At 29.2% G+C, this 24,170-nt stretch overlaps 2 protein-coding genes across 2 annotated transcripts in view; one reads left to right on the top strand and one right to left on the bottom strand.

Annotated features, from left to right (window-relative positions):
- Positions 1-24,170, bottom strand: part of LOC111628715 (leucine-zipper-like transcriptional regulator 1) — a 75,620-nt gene that overhangs the window by 22,042 nt on the left and 29,408 nt on the right. The window contains exons 9-18 of the mRNA XM_023372551.1: positions 23,458-23,597; positions 18,222-18,368; positions 18,042-18,096; positions 17,094-17,127; positions 16,387-16,456; positions 15,059-15,197; positions 13,559-13,622; positions 6,363-6,427; positions 6,172-6,288; positions 5,592-5,669 (exon numbers count right to left, since the gene is read on the bottom strand). Coding sequence (XP_023228319.1) covers positions 5,592-5,669; positions 6,172-6,288; positions 6,363-6,427; positions 13,559-13,622; positions 15,059-15,197; positions 16,387-16,456; positions 17,094-17,127; positions 18,042-18,096; positions 18,222-18,368; positions 23,458-23,597 — 909 coding nt within the window. The remainder of the gene's footprint in view (positions 1-5,591; positions 5,670-6,171; positions 6,289-6,362; positions 6,428-13,558; positions 13,623-15,058; positions 15,198-16,386; positions 16,457-17,093; positions 17,128-18,041; positions 18,097-18,221; positions 18,369-23,457; positions 23,598-24,170) is intronic.
- Positions 9,010-12,032, top strand: LOC111628716. The gene is made up of 2 exons (XM_023372552.1): positions 9,010-9,625; positions 11,501-12,032. The coding sequence occupies exons 1-2, from the start codon at positions 9,036-9,038 to the stop codon at positions 11,994-11,996; spliced, it is 1,086 nt and encodes a 361-aa protein (XP_023228320.1). The 5' UTR covers positions 9,010-9,035; the 3' UTR covers positions 11,997-12,032.

Below are 24,170 nucleotides of genomic sequence, written 5' to 3'. Positions count from 1 at the left end.
GGCCTACTGTAGACCTGTTCACGCCATACTGCCCAGCAACATTAGGTATCTTCTGCCCACTCTCTACCTTTGCTATTATACTCTCACCTTTCGAAAAGAAAAACAGACGCAAAACTTAACGAGTGCCTACCCGACAGTCTCGCGAATACATAAAAGAATTATTTTGTCAGAAAAATAAAAGGCTGGAATTACAAGGGAGAGTTTCAAAGTTCGGAAGAATACTATATGATCGGTATATACCGGCTTGAGCGTCGATGTCGACGTTTCCCACACTCCGAAAAGTTTCGAATTGTTTCCTGAAGACATAGGAAGACCAATCGGTATTCACTATTTTACATCGCTTCTTCTTGTGTTTGTTCCGTGAGGTGTTCGTTATCCGATCATGTGTTCGTTGTCCGAACATAAAAATCTTTTGCGAAAGTGTTCGTTATCCGATCTGTTCGTTAACCGATCACCCACTGTACTGCATAATACTCATAATTCTTATTCTTTCATTTCTTTGATATAACTGTGAGAATTTAAGCCCTTTTGTGAATTTTAAAGCTTCAATTTTTTCAATCATTATTTCCCTTCTTCCTCTGTTTCCCCCCCTTTGTGGGAGGTTGAAAGGAGACCTTTCAACCCTTCAATTTTCTGCATCATTTCAAGAAGTGACCCTTTTCACTTTCAAATATGTCACAGATGACAGGAAAGGTTCTCCCCTCATGACTGGGGATTGTTCATTTCCACCTTTGTTACGATCTACAAATAACTAGCCAATTACCAAAAACCTGAACTTGTTACTTGGTAGAGGGTAACAAAATGGTCACTGACAAGGGGAGTCCGAACCGAACAAACCCACACACTTTCTATTTTGTCCGATTTTAATGTTGATAAAACCAATCAGATGACCCACCAAATGAACGATTATTACTAAGGTTGCATTATATACCCTGACCTTAACCACATCCAGCAATTAATTCAGGTTGTTTGACAGCTGTTATCAATTTTATGGAATCATACCAGATAGAAAGAGGTAATAAATTTGTCGAAACGTTTGATTTCTGACAATTAACATAAACAACACCCAGACGCAAATTGAACTTAGACAGGATTGCATCAGAACTTTCCCTGGTAGTTTTCCTCCCAGAACGGGTATAAAAAGGGGTCACACCTGCGCCTCAGGGTGATCACCGTAGGGAAGCCTCCAGGCCGGTAATGATTTGGACCCCTGCTCCACTCTCCTTAAGGAAGACTGCTCAGAACTTAATCCGCCACAGCATAAGAGGTAATTACTTTGAGAAAATAAACTCTCTCTCTCGGTTATAAGCTAGATTAAGGTTAATTTAACTTAAAGAATTTTGGGACCAATAAAGATCCAGAACTTAGATGGTCTATTGGTAAGAGTGAAGTAATCATTGTTGCAACCTAGAGATTTTTTTTAACTATTTCCATCTATTGTATGTATTTGCTTTTGTACTTGCTTTGTATAATTTTTGTTGTTTATTAAATATGTGTCATCCTTGAGTATAGCCGACACCTTATCACAACCTCGCTAACCCTCCCACTCGTTTACAACATAGGCCATCCCCTGACAAAGAAACCGATAAGAAGGGACGAGCTCACCGCTCTACACCCCCATGGTTCACATAACCATTAACTAATTCATTAGCATGTTTTCGTAGAATTCCGATATTTAAAAGTTATTGATATACTTAACATTATTTTGATATTAACCCATTATCATATGCACTTATTTTTTAACAAATGTACATGCATAAGGCAGCAATTCCCCACTGATTTTTCAGATATTTACACTGCAAATAATTGCTGTTTCTCAAATTTGATAATTTTGAAAAATCCTGTAATATGTCTTCTCTACACATGAAAAATTTCAATGCCATATGTGTTTACTTTATTGAGATATTGTTCTGCATTTGAGGACATTGCAAGGGACATTGTTCATGACAATGAGCAAATGATTTTTCTGTAATTTTTGGGCATGAAATAAAGCTGCAAAATACAGTAGAGTGTCGATTTTCCGAAAGTCAATCATCCGAAAGCATTCCAGTCGGCAAATTTAAATTTTCGCCAGTGCTGTGGCGCTTCAATCTTTGTCTATGTCTTGGGCTACTCAAATATTTTACGTTTTTGATACTAAATTAACATCTGAAGNAGATAGCAAATATCTCATAAAATATTTATTCTGTGAAAAGCAATAATCATGGAAATATTAATTTCTATTTTCTATGAGATCTTTTATTTATATTTCCTATGTTTTAGTTTTTAATTTATAGTTAATCTCATGCAAAAATATAGACATGACTTCTTAAGAAAAACAAAAATTTATTTTTTGTTACAAAAAAGAATCAAAAATTTTTAACTTTTGATAGCTAGCAGAAATTGTTTCACTAGATAGCAAAACCATGTTTTTCTGTTACATATTAAAAATTTAGGTAATGTAAAAATAAAATAAAAAATAACAAGTTAACAAATGTTTTAGAATAATGTAAAATAAAGCTGAGCTTTATTTCATATTATTTTTAATAATCAAACATAACTAAAATAAATAACAATTTTAAATAATGCTCAATTTGTTAAAAATTGTAAAATATTCAAATTTAAGATGTAAGCTGAAGTTGTCATGAATCAGGTTGAAAACATTTCTTATTTCTCAGTTAAAAGTTTTGGCTTGCTGAAATAAGTAGTTTGGTATTGATAGGTATTAGAATTTTGCTAAGTTACTGTTAACAATCATAAAGTTATTTTTGTTTTTATTTATTTACTTCCTGACACAGTATAATTATTGTTTTGAGAGATTTCTGAATATATGTACTGTACAAACAAATTAAAAAACCCATATATGAGACATTAGTTACATAAATTATTTTGTAAATTTTTGCCATGTCTGGAAAAGTTGAAATTTTTCATTGCTGTAAGAAATGTTTCTAAATTATTTAAATATAATATATGTGGAATATCTTTGATCTGGAAGACATTCTCTAACATCCAGGGTTAAACAGCGGCTGAAACATGAGAGAACAGAGCTTTACCAGAGTGCCTTTATAAGTCAAAACAGTTTAAAAAATTTATGTCTTGTGAGAATGAACATGTGGTACTATTTTATTTAAAAAATTATGAATGCAAGATCTGTACAGAAAATTTGTGAACTTTGCAAATAGAAATTGTTTGCATTTACCTAGAAGCTAGTCAGCCTTTGAAGTAGTCCCCTCCTGAGTTGATGTACCAAATTCAACATATCTGCCATGAAAAGAATGCTATCTGAAATGCTTTCTTGGAGATGATGCAAAAGTCTGCTAGTGAATTTTCCTTAAGGCATCAATGGATTCAAAATGGCAACATTTGAGAGCAGAAAAATTTTTAATTTTTAATTTGGGGGAAAAAAAAAGAAGCATACTGAGGTTTAGTCTGGTGAATTTGGAGTTTGGAGAACAAGTGGCATCAAGTTCTTGTCAAAAAACTCTGTTATCAGCAGTGTTGTATAAACAAGAGCATCGTCATGATGCTGTTTTCTCCAAGCAGTTGGTCTTTTCTTCACAAAGACGTTTCATCACCACAAGATGGTATTCCTTATTTAATGTCTTCACTTCTAGAAGAAAATTCCTGTTGAATGACACCATCAGAATGAAACAAAACAGTGAGCAAGACCTCCACATTTGACCAAACTTATCACATCTTTTTGGGTTGTGATAAAGATTTTCCCACCCACTGTGATGACTGACACTTTGTTTCCATGTTATAACCATAGACCCATGTCTCATATCCAGTGATAATGTTTTTCATAAAATTTTTATCAAACCTAGCCTGTCCCAGTACTCTTCACTCAATTGCACTCACAGAAAGAAAATTGCAAAATGCAATCAACACATGTTTACACAAATGAATGTAACATAACAACAAATGAAGATAGAACAAACTGATTTCAGCAGATAGTAATAAGAACGTGCTGGTAGATGCTGTGCAAGCTGCGTTTGAATCCAATTCTTGGTTGGTGTGTAATTTTAAAAATTTGTGAACTTTCTAGACATATCTCCAATGTTGTATTGGGAGATGACTTTTCAATGCAAAAGTTGGAAACTTTGTTAGTGACTCTGATAGATTAAATAATTATTTATTTATATGAAAAACCAGAGACTCTGTGGCAAATACAAGAGGTAAACTATTTTCTTCACTTTGTGCAGATTTTTCTATATCTGTTTTAAAAGGCTTTACACTCCTCAAAAGTGAAACTATGTAACACTATGAAGGAATGCATTTAGCCATATGCAGGTTGCAGGACTGGTAAAAATGACAGAGATATGCAAATGATTAAGATTGCATATGCAACAGGTTCCCTGTTTCAAGCTATAAACACCAGCAGCTGGCTTGAGTCGTAAATGCTATCAGTGACAGTTTACAGCAGCTGAACTTTCAAAGAAGTGCAGAAAATGCATCAGAGATGACAGCAAGCTGAGTACCACCAGTTAATGCCTGGAAAATGAGACCATATCTTGGTGCTGTGCAACCTTGGTTTGTCAATGCACACAGTTGTCACACATGTTGGGCACAAGGTGAGTACCATTCAGCAATATGTGACAGGATGGATGCAAGAACATCTACAAACATGCTGGAGAGTGGATTGCACCAGTGCACAATAAAGTGCACAGACTGGCAGATTCACCAAATGGTCCATTGGGACCCATTCACCACAGCACATGACATCCAAAGCCACCTGTTACTGTCAACAAGTGCATCTTATTTAAATATGGTATTTATTAACAAAGATTTACAAAAACAATAAAAAGATAACCATGTTCAAAAGAAATCAAAAATATTCTGAGGGAGTATTTCAATCTTTGTATGGAATTAATCAAATAAAAGATAAAACTATTTTTATTGTTAATTTTTTATTCATTTAATTTCTTATTAATTCACTTTAACTTTTATTATAAATTTGAAGTTATAATAATAATTCTAGACTAAATATCTCTGCAGAAAGTTAATTCTGTTTTTGATTTTTGAGCTCTAATGGTGCAAACCTGAGTTGTTGTCAGACACAAATAAACTTACAAGTTATTATTATATAGTGTATATTTATTGCCTATTACACTACTACATTTAACATTTAATTACTATATCTTATTATCAGTGAGTTCAACCAACTGTTTAAACCTAAAAATAATTTTAATATACCATGTTAAATTGCATAAGTCAAAAAAATAAATAAATCATGGAATGACTGTATTTTATAATTCTGAATTTTAAACTTTCATTATGCTACTTTAAAATTGTTTAATTTCTTTCTTGGATTTAAGCATACTATTATTTAATTATTGATGTAATTTGTAAGAATATTAATTTCATTGCTCATGTATTAAGAAAGTAAATAAATGATGATGCAAATTTGTGAAAATTAAATAAAGATAAACTTTTCATCAATAAAAATTTATCCCTGTAAAGTATAGACTGCTATGGGTTATATGCAGGAAATTATAGTAAATAAATAATAAATGGACATTTTCTAAATATTTAAAAATATATTTCTTGAATGTAAAATAATCATAATAGATGTGCAAAATACACATTACTTTTCCATATGAAAAAAATCTTACATCTCTTTGTCTTTCTCGTGAATGAAGTATTTTCCCTCTAAGCCATTGTGATCGAGCAGCAACAAATAAACTATTAAACTCTCTTAATCACTGTAATAATGTTTAAATGCTTAAATATAAAAAAAAATCTCATAAAATCAGTTTAAGACATTATATCATCCACCTTTCTTTTAAAATAATCATGTTATAAATATAATAATTAAGATTTAACTAATAAGTAATGAATGTTAATTAAATAATCAAATAAAGAAAGATGTACTGTATTACAAAATAAGTGATGATATTCACAAGAAATGAAAATCTGATTTATGGAGTTAAGTAGGACAGTTTTTTTACCTCCATTTACATACAATGTTTTATACAGTATATAAATATATTGAGATAATTTATGAAATAAATTCAGTAACTAATATTAATTTTTTTTGTTTTCATTTATATTTGTAGACATAAATCAATGTCAAGAATTTTTAAGTGATTTGATACAATTATTAGATTTTTTAAATTATTTTTCATCACATTTTAGCAGAGTTAACATAGTATTAGATTTTTAAAAAAATATTTATTTTAAAATATCATTTACTTTTATAAAATCAAGTTTTAATCCAGATGCATTCTGCAGAGCCACTAATACATTTCTATGATTAATTGCAGCTTCAAGATATTGAACACAGAGTTGTTCCAATCTCTTCATATGAAACTAAAATAAAAAATATATATCTGCATTAATATGTATAAAATGACTCAATTTTATTGGATTATTCCGTAACTTACTTGAACAGCTAATCTATAAACATCCATCATAAGAAGAACAATTCTATTGCTCAGCATATCTTTTCCTAAATTAAGGAAATTCATTATTTTATATATATTTTAAATAAATGTAAATAAATTAAAATCATAAATATACCAGTAAATTTTACAAAACGTTAATCACTGAATGTCAATCTAAATATTAATATATAAAATTACTTGTCCTGACTGACTGAGTCACTGATTCATCATTGCCCAGAGCAAACCGCTAAACCTAAAGAGGTGAAATTTGGTACATAGTTAGTGCACGTTTTCATGATGTACTCTAAGAGGGATTTTTCGAAATTCCCTGCAGGGGGGAGAGGGAGAGCATTAAGGCTTAACTGGAAGAATGGCTTCTACTGTACTTTTTAGATGTGATTTTTTGTTTTCAACTACATTTAGTCTTCATTGAGTACTTAGGTGTATTAAATTGATAACATTTCAGACATTGTTATAAATATTTTTATGTATTCCGATTTTTTAACCAAATGTTTGAACCATTTTAAATTCGAATTTGTTATTGCATATTGGTTCGATTATAGAATGATTGTAAACATTCCAGAAAATTGATCAAATTGAAAACAGTTCATTTGATTCTCAGCGGTAGGTGTTATATAGCAATTACTATGGTTGTTGAAATACTGAATATAAATGAGGTTTGCTTGCAAAACCCCCGCGGGCAAAGTCACAGGTAATAGCTAATACATTATAAGAACATAAAAATATCTCAATTTTTACTTTTCTAAACAAACAATATTTTTCAAACTAATTAATAGAAAATTTTACAATGAATGCATTCATTTTATTTTTAAATTATTAATTATTACAGAAACAGATTAGAAAAAGTTTGTTTCTTTCAGATGATACTGTATTCATGTCAGGATACCTAATGCGTAAAGATGGAATTATTTTTGTTTACAATAGCCGAAATAAATTTAATTTACAAATAGAATCTGTAAGTGTATTGTTTTTTGTCAATCATCTTTTTTTTTTTTACTGATAATTCTATGTTTATCTTTATGTGAGTCTTAGATATTTTATCACTTTTTGTTCTATTTAATAGTTGCCTTTTATATTAATTAATATAAACTGATTACCATTCTTCATAATCTCTATTTGTATTATAATTCAATGACAACACAATATTCTCTGATATGACTAAATAAAGAGCTTAGTATGGCTGGGAAGCATCTTTAACATCATGCATAGTATTTTTAAAAAACTTATTAATTCATCAAGTATTTTGCAATCTGAGAAACACTTATTTCCATGTATGTTGGTTATTTTTATTACTACATATTTGCCTATAAACTTAATTAAAAATACAGTGTAACCCAGGGCGAGCAGCGTGACAGATGCTTAACGTTTCGCTTGAAATGTTTTACAGATATTAATGTATATAAACGTAATGGTAGTATCCTGTGCAGCATTTAATTGCTCAAATACATTCGTCAAAGGTAGTGGTGTCACATTTCATAGATAGTTGAAAAGCAAACAACATTATTATCATGTAGGAGAAGTGTGTTAGAAGATAATTCCAGAAATGATAATGAAATTTCGAAATTTTACATCCAAAATGATAACATAAGATTGTCGGAACATCAGTATTGCCAAAATATGAATTCGTATAAAAGGAGAAAACAGGTTAAGGAAAGAAATTCATTCAATAATCAAAGGAAAAGAACAAAACAGGAAGGAAAAACTGTCAGGACTCTATCAGCTTTGTTGTTGGAACTTAAAGAAAAGAATTTATTGCGTTATAAAGTATATTCCATACTTTCTGAGAGCTTCTCAGATTCAACTGTAGAAATATTGAACTGTATACAACATGAAAAAAATTTGGATTCTTACAGTGAAGTGAAAAGATTTCTTCAAAGTGTATATTATTATTCACCAAATAGCTATGAATATTTAAGAAATTTATATTGTTTGCCACAACTTTCAACCATAAGATCATGGTTTGCTTCTACATCAGGTAAGCCAGGATTTTCCAAAGAAATCTTGGATTCCATTGCAGCAAAAACAAAAAATATCAATCAAAATATTTATGCCGTATTAATGTTTGATGAAATACAAATAAAGAAGAAAGTGGATTGGGATCACAATCAATTTGTAGGACATGTAGATTTGGGTGAAAATATTGAAACGGGAGATTGTACTGAAGCAAAAGAAGTGATTATTTTTGTAATTGTAGGAATTAATGTAGATTGGAAAATTCCAATAGCATACTTCTTTATCGATAGATTAACTATTGAGGAAAAATGCAACTTAATAAACTTGTGTTTAATTTTAATGCATAACATAGAAGTTAATATTGTTGGAATCACTTGCAATTGTCTGAAAGTAAATTTTAATTTAGCTGAAAGCTTAGGAGCAAAACTTAGTATTAATAGTATGTTACCTTGGTTTCCTCATCCAACAAGTAAACAAGATGTGTGCATCTTTTTTGATTCTTGTCATTTGTTAAAACTATTAAGAAATGTTTTTGCAGAAAGTAGAATATTAATTGATTATGAAGGCAAAGAAATCAAATGGGAGTTAATTGAAAAATTACAGATTTTATTGTCTAAAAAGTTAATCAAAAACTACAAACATTTTTATTATAAAAATTGTGAGTTGGCTGTTCAAGCATTGAGTTCTTCTGTAGCAGACATGCTTTTATCTTTAGAGGAGGATGTGCTCCATGAAGAATTTAGAGAAGTGGTTTCAACTACAGATTTCATCTATCTGATAGAAGGCTTAATTGATATTTGTAATTCTAAAAATATTCTTAGTCAACACTTAAAATCACCTTTACAAATTTCTAATAAACACATCTGGAAGCCATTTTTGTCGAAAGTGATAGCATATTTACTGGATTTAAGGAATTCAAAAAGAAAATTAATCCGTGATACAAATAAAAAAGTACCCATAGTTGGGTTCATTTCTTTCATAGTTTCGCTCGAACGTATCTTTGATAATTTAATCGCTACAAAAGAAATGAGGTATTTATTAACATACAAATTTAGTCTCAATCATTTACATGTGTGTCTTCATAGAATTTACAAGTGTATTAACTCATATGGTATTCTTTCTGCACTTGAATTCAAAAAAGCATTTGCTTCTTATATACAAGAGGAGTTGAAGCATCTATCAGATCACACTACTGCTCTTAAAACTATAGTTTTAGAAAGAACAGAAACTTCAATAAATGACGAAAGTGTATATATACTCGACCCTGTTATCTTTTCAGAGTATAGAAAATTGGATATTGATTATCCNGTTAAACTATTTTTTCGTACATAAATCGGTTATCTGAAATATCAGTTATACGAACAACCCCAGTCCCCAATTGATTCGGAAAATCGACGCTCTACTGTATTTAAATTGTTGAAGATCATAGTTGCCCAGAATATCTTACATGGCAATCTTCAAATCACTATTACCTTGAACACTTTTGTTCAAGGTAATAGTGATTTGAAGATTGCCATGTTGTTATATCATGCATAGCTGACAAATATCCATGATATCATGCCTAATTCTTGAAGCACTCATGACAGACTTCCACAATGTCATTTTTGATAACATCAGGTCTCTACAAATGACATCTAAGCATAAAATCACTGCCTTAGGCATGTGATTGCATGACAATAAAGAAAAATTGTATGAAATTGCAAGTATAAAGCAGCAATTTTTTGAGATTATGTGAGAAGCAGTAAAATTTTTTCTGACAAGAATTTTTAAGATGGATAACATGTACATGAGAATATCATGAAAGCACAGCTAATTTCAAGCAAAGTTAATTTGGTAAAACATGCCCACAAAAAACTAGTAGGTGTGCTACTACATTTGATCACAGGTTAAAATTGTATATTGCTGTTAAAACTGCAATTGCTACATAAATTGACTAGTAAACAAACAAATGAATTTAATTACATATTTTTAATTAATTAGATTTTTTTAGACAAATAGTTTTATTGTAAACAAACTCATTATTAGAAAGAACTTTATATAAATAATCAATAAAAGTATCTGGATATCAATAACTAATGGTGATTTCAGAACAAGCACTAACCTTTTACTTAATTAAAGTTCAAAAATTTTTCATTGTATGACTTTCAACAGGAGAGATTTCTAAATTTAAATTTATATTATGTGTATATATAGCCTATCTATATATTTATATATATATAGGCTATATATAAGATTAAACATTGCCGGACCTAAATAAAGAAAATGGCTTTAAATTTAAAATTTCAAGTGTTTGAATACACCTAAAGAGTCTGTGAAACATTGTTTTTATAAAGTGTTTTTTACAGATTTTACGTGAAAAAACAACCATAGAAAGTCTAAACAACTCTATTGTTTCATCATAATAACTTCTTATTGTCATATCATAACTAATTACAAAATAAAATTTCTTAATAAGAAAAATCAATCAGAGAACATAAGAAAAAAATTGATANAAAGTTAATCAAAAACTACAAACATTTTTATTATAAAAATTGCGAGTTGGCTGTTCAAGCATTGAGTTCTTCCGTAGCAGACATGCTTTTATCTTTAGAGGAGGATGTGCTCCATGAAGAATTTAGAGAAGTGGTTTCAACTACAGATTTCATCTATCTGATAGAAGGCTTAATTGATATTTGTAATTCTAAAAATATTCTTAGTCAACACTTAAAATCACCTTTACAAATGTCTAATAAACACATCTGGAAGCCATTTTTGTCGAAAGTGATAGCATATTTACTGGATTTAAGGAATTCAAAAAGAAAATTAATCCGTGATACAAATAAAAAAGTACCCATAGTTGGGTTCATTTCTTTCATAGTTTCGCTCGAACGTATCTTTGATAATTTAATCGCTACGAAAGAAATGAGGTATTTATTAACATACAAATTTAGTCTCAATCATTTACATGTGTGTCTTCATAGAATTTACAAGTGTATTAACTCATATGGTATTCTTTCTGCACTTGAATTCAAAAAAGCATTTGCTTCTTATATACAAGAGGAGTTGAAGCATCTATCAGATCACACTACTGCTCTTAAAACTATAGTTTTAGAAAGAACAGAAACTTCAATAAATGACGAAAGTGTATATATACTCGACCCTGTTATCTTTTCAGAGTATAGAAAATTGGATATTGATTATCCGAATAGGAAAATAAACAGGCCATATTTACAAAATATACAAAGTTCATGCGAATATGTCGATAGAATATGTATAGATGCTTTAGTGAAGGATTTGTGCGATTTAATTGTATGCCCCGACTGTTGCTCTTCTGTTCGTGGCAAAAATTGCATTCTAAATAACTACTCTATAAAGAAGACTCATAAATTATATCCTTCTTTAGATGTTTTAAAGATTTGTAAACAAACTAAAAAAGTTATAAAAGAATTATTAGGAAACAAAAGAAGTATTCTTCCTAAGAGTTATCAAGTTATTGAAACTCAAGTTTTCAACCGATTATCAATCGAAGAACTCTTTAATGATCTATCGATGCATGTTATTGATAATACTTTTCCAGAGAATCATATTTATATCTTAATTAAAACTATTATTAGACAATATATCAAAATAAGTTGTGTGTGTAAAGAACTACATCATCAAAGTCTTTTGATCTGTCAATAAGATTAATGCTATAAATCAAAAATAATTGGAATATATGTATTATACATAGCCATAAAACTGTGATAAAATTAATATATTATGTCAGTGTAACCCAGGGGTGGCCAACAGTTTTTGCCCCGGGTTGAATTGGAAAGAAAACTTTTTTCATGGGCCAAACCAGAGGCTGCCCTACGAAGATTGAGGTGGTGTGAGATCTCATTGTGGTGTCATCCTGTAGAGACTGAATTGTAGATAGAGATTACAGATACGTTTTTCACATTATCATGCTTTATCAACACTCTATGCTGTACTTACAAGATTTGTAATGGAGGATTAACTCTAAACACACAGTGAGTTGTTGACCTTTTTTAAGACATCAGAATTTTTCATTGAGCTATTCGAACTTCAATACCTAATATTGAAAGATTGATTACGGGCCACATAAATTCATTAGACGGGTCATTATGTTGGCCATGCCTGGTGTAACCTCTGAATAGTGGACACTGTCAGGATTGAGAAGTTTGTCTACTATTTACAGGTGTTCACTATTCAGAGCAGACAGTCATATTGTATTTTAACCTGGTCATTATAAAATGAAGAATACGATGGATTGTAAAAACATCAGATTTGTGTTAAGAACGTGAAAATACCAAAAAGTATATGTAATAAATAATTAATATANTTTTACTGTCTTTTTAATTAACACAAGAAATATACTACAATGGTTTGCTTTTGTCTTTTATATAAACAATTTCACTAATTTCATATTTTTTTTGAGAATTATAACTTAAAGATTAAGCAATATATCTTTTATATTTAGTTATCAATATGAAGGATATTAATCAATATAAAAGTTAATGAGAACAACAGAAAAATAAATTTCAATTTCTTAGTAAATTTTAAAAAGTATACTTTTTTATGTGTAATTTATTGATGTATAGACTTTTTATCTGTATTATGCTAGTCATGATTAATCATTATTTCATATAACTTATAAAGAGATTGATTTATCTATAATAATGGTCTGCTTACAATTATTACTAATAAAATTACTTTAGACTCTTGATTATCCAGAATGGATAGGAAAAATATCATTCCAGTTAACCTGGTACTGTTTAAATCATGTATGCAGTAAAATGAACTGGTTTTTAAAAGAAACACAAAGAGAAACAGATACAACTACTTCGCATAGTTACTCATAATAAACTGAACACACTACAGAAGTACATAACCCTTTCCCTCTTCCTGGTCAACAGCCTGCAAAGCAGATAAGTCAAAGTGATTTAGTGACAACAGTTAATGTGATCCTAGATAATCAGAAGTCTATAGTATAAAAAAGTCAATATCTAAGTAAATTATATATATATTTATAATTTTTTATTTTTATGGCTTAGCATAGTTTGTATATAACTGAAGTCATTTATCTAACTTTATAATATACAGTATTTATAAAAATGAAAATGAATAATAAATAATTCGTATTTATTTATTTATTAAAGATATTTACGTTTTATCTTTAAAGTTGAACTGAAAAAGACTGTTTGTTATTTTAGCACCACTCTGGCCAGAGAAAACAAACATACTATCTCTTGCAACTGCAACTGGAAAATTGCAGCATGTTGGAGGACAATCACCTTTTTGAGGAATCTAAAACAAAAAATAATAAAATATAACTATAATTTTTTTTTGTATTTATTTAAAAATTAAAAATTTTAAAAATTTTGCATACATATATTATATATTCACATTAATTTGATTTTATTATAAACTACTGATTTGTTGAAATATTCTAATGAATGAAACTGAATATAAATGATTACCTAAAAAAAAATCTTTGTTTTCCACCTTATACACTGTTGTGAAGAGAAAAATAATCAGAATATTGCTTCCTCATGCTGCTAATGTGGAATTTAAATTTCCTTATCAATTTTTTAAAACATTTTATATTTTTCCAGGTTATATACCAAAATTTCTGAATATTTCAAAGATATCAAAAAGGTCAAATCAGCATTTTCTAATTAAATGATATAATAATTGTTTAGACTAGAAACATGTGACAGCTTTGCAATAAATTTGGAAAAGATTTGAAAGAGTTCATTGATACTGAAGGAGTTGAAACAGGTCTGAGAAAGGTATCTAAAATATCAGACTTTGTAGTTCCTGCAATTAAAGTTGAAAAGTCAAGAAACTGTTATAAGTGATACATGGATGAAGCTGCAAACAATAAAGCAAGCAAGTAGTTTAAGAGAACTTTACTTGTAGAAAGCTGGATGGTTATGTAAATGGTAGGCATCAAACATGTAATATCTGGCTAGAGGTAGAATTTAGATCCTCTACATGCAGATTCTGTACAATTTATGGATAGGTTGAACTGTTTTGCATACCAGGAAGTTCTAGATATTGAAGTTACTTGTAAGTTATTGCTTACTATTAATCTAGCTTGTCAAAAGATCAGGGAGTGTTTTTTTAGCTGTGTCATAATTTCATCAAAATGTCACCTTAAAGGTGTTTTAAATTTTAAAAAGTTTAAATTAGACTCATTACTAGTAAAACTCTCATCAATTAATGTAATCTAATTTTTTGTGATTTTTATGTTTATATAAAATGATAAATAGTTGTTAATATTGCCATAATTTATTCTGTAGTTTAATGAAATTGTATAATAAGGACTGAATAGAGATAAATAGCCTAAAATTCATTTCCTTTTTATAAAATAAATTCTACATTACCCATCAAAAGTGTTCATGTAAGATAAGTTCTTCATAGCAATTATACTTACTTCCAAAGAACTAAATAAGGAGAACAAGAAGCAATTGAGTACTAAAGTATGTATGTCTGACGAAAAATTACTTATCCAATTTAATTACTATATGTTTCATTTGGGTATACTGTTAGTATCAATGTTAAAATGAATATTAATTATATCGTTAGTACAATTATTATTCTTATTAATATTAATAGCATTTTTATGTTTTCACAATATTTATGCAAAGTTATATGTGTTCACAAAATTTTAATAAATTTACAATATATGTTTTAAAAATAAGGTATAAAAATTCATAATTTTTAATAATTACACACACCTCTTCCCAAATTCTATTATCCCCAAGTAATGATGTAGTCCACATGTCATTCAATCGAGCATTTCCATCATATCCAGCAAATATCCATAATTTACCATTATAGACTGCTGCTCCATGTGCAGATCTAGGTACAGGTTTTCTAAAAATATATATATATCATAAATTAGTAATATAAAAAATTTCAGTATAAGATAAAAATATTATTGGCTTTCAAGTAAGTTAAATATTCTAAAAATTATTTATTTGTTGATTGCTAAAAATTATAAGTAAAAAAGAGTAAACTTAAATTTTTACATCAATCCAAAATATCAGGTTATTTCAACTTGGATTTAAAAAAAGTACCAGCTAATAATCCATTAAATTTTAAAAATGTATTAAAGATGATTGTTGTTTCTTTGATTATACACAGGATCTCTTTTAAATGATGTTAAAACTTAATCCTTTTCTTCATAAATTTAAGAATTTTGCTGTCAACATTCCATTTCACAAGTTCAACAATAATGTGTTTAAAAATTTCCTTGAGAAATATACAAATGAAAAAGTATCAGATAAAATCACCAATGCAATCAAACCAAACAGGAAAATATTTGTGGTTATCCTGTTGACAAAACCACAGATGCACTTGGAACATTCTTAATATAATAGTTAGCATGCATATGACAGTGCCTTTGAAAGTGCAGAAACAGCAACTGAAAGCACATATTTGCTACATACTATGTTCTTAGAAGCAACTAACCATTCAAACATTGCAAAATGCATAAATAATAATACTTAACAAATTTTGTGACCGAATGGAATGCGTTACAATAGTTCCTTTTTGTGTTTAATGCTGCTAGCTAAATGCTCAAAGCAGCCAATGTGCCAAAAGTGTTTTATACCAAAATGATCCGTTTAACTTTCTTAACACATGCAAGACAACAAAAAACACAGCTTTAAAAATCCAACAATGAAATTTAGTAAATAATAACATTTTCAATCAGTTTAACTGATCTTCAGTTACAGTTAAGATCAGTTAAATTGATCAAAAACGTTATTATTTAGTAATTTCATTGCTGGATTTTTAAAGATGTGTTTTTTGTTGTCATATATATATCCAGTTGATACAAAATATATAGATTAACAGATGAATTTAGTAAAATTTGTGAAACTGTTCACATAATGTTTCCTGGTGCCAATAAATTGATTCCAGCTATAAAAAAAACGTTTGTAAAGACTCNTAAATTTTCATCTATAAGTACGTATTTTCTAATATCAGGACCTATTATACTGGCTTTACAGATAATGCTACAGAGTTTCACAGAAAACAATTTTTGTTTTATTTAATATACCTGGACACATACATAATATTGCGTTTCAGACTCTTTCGTCCCTCTTCAGCAGGTATTTTTGTAGTACATTCTACATAAATTAAAACAATAAAATAATTTTAAAATTACATTTTCCATTACCCAACAAACTTATTTATTTATTTACATTAATAAAATTCATACAAACGTTTTTCTTTCTTTTTTAACTCCACCGGACATTCAATTTTAGCCAATAACAATAATAGTACTGTAAACTTAAGCCTGTATTAAATCAAATTATTATATTAATGTTTTACATTATATTACATAAAAAAATATATACAGGTATACCTTGCCTTATGTCGGTAATTGGTTCCAGGGGAGGCGATGTAAGTTGCATTTACTTGTCTCCGAATCTACTTGTCACTAGGCTAAACCATAAATTACCATTTCCTGGTTATGTATTTTATTTATTAATACATTTTTAATAATATATGGTTAATAAGGATCTATTTTAAGCTTACAAACAAATAAATTTTAGTTTTTAATATAGTATAGAAAAAAGTAATCTAAATTTACGAATGCATGTACTGTAAATACAGTACATACTTATAAATGTACAGTATATATTTTAATTAATATGATTTTATGTGCTTTAAACACTTTTCTAGTGATATTATGACTTCAATATTTGTGGCGGACAAACATAAACTTGATTTTTATTTTTCCATATACTTTTTTTTACAAACGACATAACTCAAAATGACGTAAGTCGAGGTATACCTGTACAAGAAAAATAAAAATAAAACTAAAAATAAGAATAAATGAACACATCGAGCAACCAAGAGAAATTATGCAAATTCAGTAGTAGCGGAGCACTGTAATACCACAGACTGTGAAATAATATTAAATTCAGTAAAAATAACAAAAAAAGAAAAGAATAATTACAAAAGACAACTTTACGAACATATTAATATAATTAGACAAAATAACAGAATAAATAGTAATACTGGTAGAGAAATGCACCAATCATGGCGAAGAATCATAGAGGAAGGGACGTGTCTGAGGGATAAAAAGAACAATCAAAAGAAATGGAGACAAGGAGTAAGTCTAATTGAACAGGAAGAATGTAAGTTGTAAAAATAGTAAATAAATGTAAAAAAAACAGATATAATGTAAAACATTAATATAATAATTTGTTTTAATACAGGCTTAAGTTTACAGTACTATTATTGTTATTGGCTAAAATTGAATGTCTGGTGGAGTTAAAAAAGAAAGAAAAACGTTTGTATGAATTTTATTAATGTAAATAAATAAATAAGTTTGTTGGGTAATGGAAAATGTAATTTTAAAATTATTTTATTGTTTTAATTTATGTAGAATGTACTACAAAAATACCTGCTGAAGAGGGACGAAAGAGTCTGAAATGCAATATTATGTGTGTGTCCAGGTATATTAAATAAAACAAAAATTGTTTTCTGTGAAACTCTGTAGCATTATCTGTAAAGCCAGTATAATAAGTCCTGATATTAGAAAATACGTACTTGTAGATGAAAATTTATATTTTAAAAGAAAATTCTTTTCTACACACATCAAAATTACTAATAACAAGATTTATTGTTATGTTTAATTAATATAAAAAATGAAATTTCAAAATATTAGTTTATAAAAATAATAGTTAAATATTTCAGACTAACCTCACTATCTGGTGAAGGTTGAATTATGGACCATGTTTGGCTATCTAAATCAAAACTATAAAATGTAAAATAATATTGTGAGTAAATTATATATTACATTATGAGATATTTAATTATAAAATTTAAAAAAATTAGTAATATAGATAATAGATATAGAAAAATCTTAAATATATAACTTACCAATGTAAGTCATTAGGTAACGTACTATCGGCTGCACCACCAAAAACATACAAATGACGATCAAATGCTACCATTGTATGACCATATCTTCTTGTAGGAGGTGGAGGGGCACCTCTTAATATGTGTTCTGTTGAAATCCTACACCAACTGTTTAAATGAAATTAAATGTAAAACATTTTATTATTTATTTTAATCTTGATTTGCTGTGAATAATATAAATCTCAGTTAGTACATAAATTAATCACAAAAAGTGTTTATAATTCAAATGGTAAATGCAATATAAGGTTATGTGGTTTGTATTTTTACAGCATGATTGCTTGACATATAGCACAGCAAAAAATGAAAAATGTGCATTTTAACAGAGATTTTAGAATACAGTGGGTGATCGATTAACGAACATAATCCGTTCCAAGACTATGTTCGCTATCCGAATTGTTCGTTAACCGATTATCGATTTACCATAGGTTTCTATGAGAATTTAATTAATTCGTTCTGAAGACCCCCAAAAATAAAAAATATATACTTTCTTACTACGTTTATTTATATGTAATAATAAAAATACATACACACACAGTCTTGCATTTTTATTAGTCATATTTTTTTTCCGTTTGAAAAGGTTAAAGAATCTGTCTAATGTCGATTGATTTTCTCTCTTCTTCAGGATTTTTCGTAAGTAATTAATAGGATTGCAATTGTAGAAATCCCCAAGCCTCAACCTGGTTTGGATGCCATTCTAAGACCGTTGTTCTGACATCCTCCCACTTCTTCAAAGGATCTTTAATAACAGATATCGGCATTAATCCTCTTTTTCAGAAGAAAACATATCTCGCCGAGTTTCTTGGTGTTCTTCATTCAAGAGTTCTTGGCGTTCTTCTGTCGTCAGATCCGTTTCAGGTTCCATTATGAACTCTTCGATGTTCTTTATTTCTCAGATGTGATTTTTGTTACTCCTTTAGCTGCTTGAGTCTTCTTGATTATACAGTATTTTTCTTAAATAAGATTGAACTGCGGCCTACTGTAGACCTGTTCACGCCATACTGCCCAGCAACATTAGGCATCTTCTGCCCACTCTCTACCTTTGCTATTATACTCTCACCTTTCGAAAAGAAAAACAGACGCAAAACTTAACGAGTGCCTACCCGACAGTCTCGCGAATACATAAAAGAATTGTTTTGTCAGAAAAATAAAAGGCTGGAATTACAAGGGAGAGTTTCAAAGTTCGGAGGAATACTATCCGATCGGTATATACCGGCTTGAGCGTCGATGTCGACGTCTCCCACACTCCGAAAAGTTTCGAATTGTTTCCTGAAGACATAGGAAGACCAATCGGTATTCACTATTTTACATCGCTTCTTCTTGTGTTTGTTCCGTGAGGTGTTCGTTATCCGATCATGTGTTCGTTGTCCGAACATAAAAATCTTTTGCGAAAGTGTTCGTTATCCGATCTGTTCGTTAACCGATCACCCACTGTACTGCATAATACTCATAATTCTTATTCTTTCATTTCTTTGATATAACTGTGAGAATTTAAGCCCTTTTGTGAATTTTAAAGCTTCAATTTTTTCAATCATTATTTCCCTTCTTCCTCTGTTTCCCCCCCTTTGTGGGAGGTTGAAAGGAGACCTTTCAACCCTTCAATTTTCTGCATCATTTCAAGAAGTGACCCTTTTCACTTTCAAATATGTCACAGATGACAGGAAAGGTTCTCCCCTCATGACTGGGGATTGTTCATTTCCACCTTTGTTACGATCTACAAATAACTAGCCAATTACCAAAAACCTGAACTTGTTACTTGGTAGAGGGTAACAAAATGGTCACTGACAAGGGGAGTCCGAACCGAACAAACCCACACACTTTCTATTTTGTCCGATTTTAATGTTGATAAAACCAATCAGATGACCCACCAAATGAACGATTATTACTAAGGTTGCATTATATACCCTGACCTTAACCACATCCAGCAATTAATTCAGGTTGTTTGACAGCTGTTATCAATTTTATGGAATCATACCAGATAGAAAGAGGTAATAAATTTGTCGAAACGTTTGATTTCTGACAATTAACATAAACAACACCCAGACGCAAATTGAACTTAGACAGGATTGCATCAGAACTTTCCCTGGTAGTTTTCCTCCCAGAACGGGTATAAAAAGGGGTCACACCTGCGCCTCAGGGTGATCACCGTAGGGAAGCCTCCAGGCCGGTAATGATTTGGACCCCTGCTCCACTCTCCTTAAGGAAGACTGCTCAGAACTTAATCCGCCACAGCATAAGAGGTAATTACTTTGAGAAAATAAACTCTCTCTCTCGGTTATAAGCTAGATTAAGGTTAATTTAACTTAAAGAATTTTGGGACCAATAAAGATCCAGAACTTAGATGGTCTATTGGTAAGAGTGAAGTAATCATTGTTGCAACCTAGAGATTTTTTTTAACTATTTCCATCTATTGTATGTATTTGCTTTTGTACTTGCTTTGTATAATTTTTGTTGTTTATTAAATATGTGTCATCCTTGAGTATAGCCGACACCTTATCACAACCTCGCTAACCCTCCCACTCGTTTACAACATAGGCCATCCCCTGACAAAGAAACCGATAAGAAGGGACGAGCTCACCGCTCTACACCCCCATGGTTCACATAACCATTAACTAATTCATTAGCATGTTTTCGTAGAATTCCGATATTTAAAAGTTATTGATATACTTAACATTATTTTGATATTAACCCATTATCATATGCACTTATTTTTTAACAAATGTACATGCATAAGGCAGCAATTCCCCACTGATTTTTCAGATATTTACACTGCAAATAATTGCTGTTTCTCAAATTTGATAATTTTGAAAAATCCTGTAATATGTCTTCTCTACACATGAAAAATTTCAATGCCATATGTGTTTACTTTATTGAGATATTGTTCTGCATTTGAGGACATTGCAAGGGACATTGTTCATGACAATGAGCAAATGATTTTTCTGTAATTTTTGGGCATGAAATAAAGCTGCAAAATACAGTAGAGTGTCGATTTTCCGAAAGTCAATCATCCGAAAGCATTCCAGTCGGCAAATTTAAATTTTCGCCAGTGCTGTGGCGCTTCAATCTTTGTCTATGTCTTGGGCTACTCAAATATTTTACGTTTTTGATACTAAATTAACATCTGAAGTATAATTTTTTATTGTTTTTATATTTTTCAATAAATTTATTTTGTTTGTACAAAATAAAAAAATAATTTTTTATGATACAATAGTCTTTGTTAGGCTTAACATCAACGAAAATTCAATGCAAAGAGACACGCAACGGAGAAAAATTTCAACGTCGGATACGTTAAACTATTTTTTCGTACATAAATCGGTTATCTGAAATATCAGTTATACGAACAACCCCAGTCCCCAATTGATTCGGAAAATCGACGCTCTACTGTATTTAAATTGTTGAAGATCATAGTTGCCCAGAATATCTTACATGGCAATCTTCAAATCACTATTACCTTGAACACTTTTGTTCAAGGTAATAGTGATTTGAAGATTGCCATGTTGTTATATCATGCATAGCTGACAAATATCCATGATATCATGCCTAATTCTTGAAGCACTCATGACAGACTTCCACAATGTCATTTTTGATAACATCAGGTCTCTACAAATGACATCTAAGCATAAAATCACTGCCTTAGGCATGTGATTGCATGACAATAAAGAAAAATTGTATGAAATTGCAAGTATAAAGCAGCAATTTTTTGAGATTATGTGAGAAGCAGTAAAATTTTTTCTGACAAGAATTTTTAAGATGGATAACATGTACATGAGAATATCATGAAAGCACAGCTAATTTCAAGCAAAGTTAATTTGGTAAAACATGCCCACAAAAAACTAGTAGGTGTGCTACTACATTTGATCACAGGTTAAAATTGTATATTGCTGTTAAAACTGCAATTGCTACATAAATTGACTAGTAAACAAACAAATGAATTTAATTACATATTTTTAATTAATTAGATTTTTTTAGACAAATAGTTTTATTGTAAACAAACTCATTATTAGAAAGAACTTTATATAAATAATCAATAAAAGTATCTGGATATCAATAACTAATGGTGATTTCAGAACAAGCACTAACCTTTTACTTAATTAAAGTTCAAAAATTTTTCATTGTATGACTTTCAACAGGAGAGATTTCTAAATTTAAATTTATATAAAAAGTATTTTCAATATTTTTACACATTAGTTATTCATAGTCCAATTTATCAACTGTAAAGAATAAAATTATACATAAATGCATTTCTTAAATAAAACAGCTGTAATTTGAATAAACAGCTAGCAATCAATATTACATTATTATTTAGATAGAATGCAATATTGCTTTCTTTTTATTTTATTTTAGAAAATTTTATGTTATAGAAATTATAAGATATTTTTACTGTCTTTTTAATTAACACAAGAAATATACTACAATGGTTTGCTTTTGTCTTTTATATAAACAATTTCACTAATTTCATATTTTTTTTGAGAATTATAACTTAAAGATTAAGCAATATATCTTTTATATTTAGTTATCAATATGAAGGATATTAATCAATATAAAAGTTAATGAGAACAACAGAAAAATAAATTTCAATTTCTTAGTAAATTTTAAAAAGTATACTTTTTTATGTGTAATTTATTGATGTATAGACTTTTTATCTGTATTATGCTAGTCATGATTAATCATTATTTCATATAACTTATAAAGAGATTGATTTATCTATAATAATGGTCTGCTTACAATTATTACTAATAAAATTACTTTAGACTCTTGATTATCCAGAATGGATAGGAAAAATATCATTCCAGTTAACCTGGTACTGTTTAAATCATGTATGCAGTAAAATGAACTGGTTTTTAAAAGAAACACAAAGAGAAACAGATACAACTACTTCGCATAGTTACTCATAATAAACTGAACACACTACAGAAGTACATAACCCTTTCCCTCTTCCTGGTCAACAGCCTGCAAAGCAGATAAGTCAAAGTGATTTAGTGACAACAGTTAATGTGATCCTAGATAATCAGAAGTCTATAGTATAAAAAAGTCAATATCTAAGTAAATTATATATATATTTATAATTTTTTATTTTTATGGCTTAGCATAGTTTGTATATAACTGAAGTCATTTATCTAACTTTATAATATACAGTATTTATAAAAATGAAAATGAATAATAAATAATTCGTATTTATTTATTTATTAAAGATATTTACGTTTTATCTTTAAAGTTGAACTGAAAAAGACTGTTTGTTATTTTAGCACCACTCTGGCCAGAGAAAACAAACATACTATCTCTTGCAACTGCAACTGGAAAATTGCAGCATGTTGGAGGACAATCACCTTTTTGAGGAATCTAAAACAAAAAATAATAAAATATAACTATAATTTTTTTTTGTATTTATTTAAAAATTAAAAATTTTAAAAATTTTGCATACATATATTATATATTCACATTAATTTGATTTTATTATAAACTACTGATTTGTTGAAATATTCTAATGAATGAAACTGAATATAAATGATTACCTAAAAAAAAATCTTTGTTTTCCACCTTATACACTGTTGTGAAGAGAAAAATAATCAGAATATTGCTTCCTCATGCTGCTAATGTGGAATTTAAATTTCCTTATCAATTTTTTAAAACATTTTATATTTTTCCAGGTTATATACCAAAATTTCTGAATATTTCAAAGATATCAAAAAGGTCAAATCAGCATTTTCTAATTAAATGATATAATAATTGTTTAGACTAGAAACATGTGACAGCTTTGCAATAAATTTGGAAAAGATTTGAAAGAGTTCATTGATACTGAAGGAGTTGAAACAGGTCTGAGAAAGGTATCTAAAATATCAGACTTTGTAGTTCCTGCAATTAAAGTTGAAAAGTCAAGAAACTGTTATAAGTGATACATGGATGAAGCTGCAA

This window comes from Centruroides sculpturatus, unplaced genomic scaffold (genome assembly GCF_000671375.1).
Source record: "Centruroides sculpturatus isolate CEXI.00-Female unplaced genomic scaffold, Cexi_2.0 scaffold416, whole genome shotgun sequence".
In the NCBI taxonomy this organism is placed as follows: Eukaryota; Metazoa; Arthropoda; class Arachnida; order Scorpiones; family Buthidae; genus Centruroides; species Centruroides sculpturatus.
The sequence above is the reverse complement of the archived record's forward strand: the minus strand, read 5'-3'. Positions and strand labels throughout refer to the sequence as shown.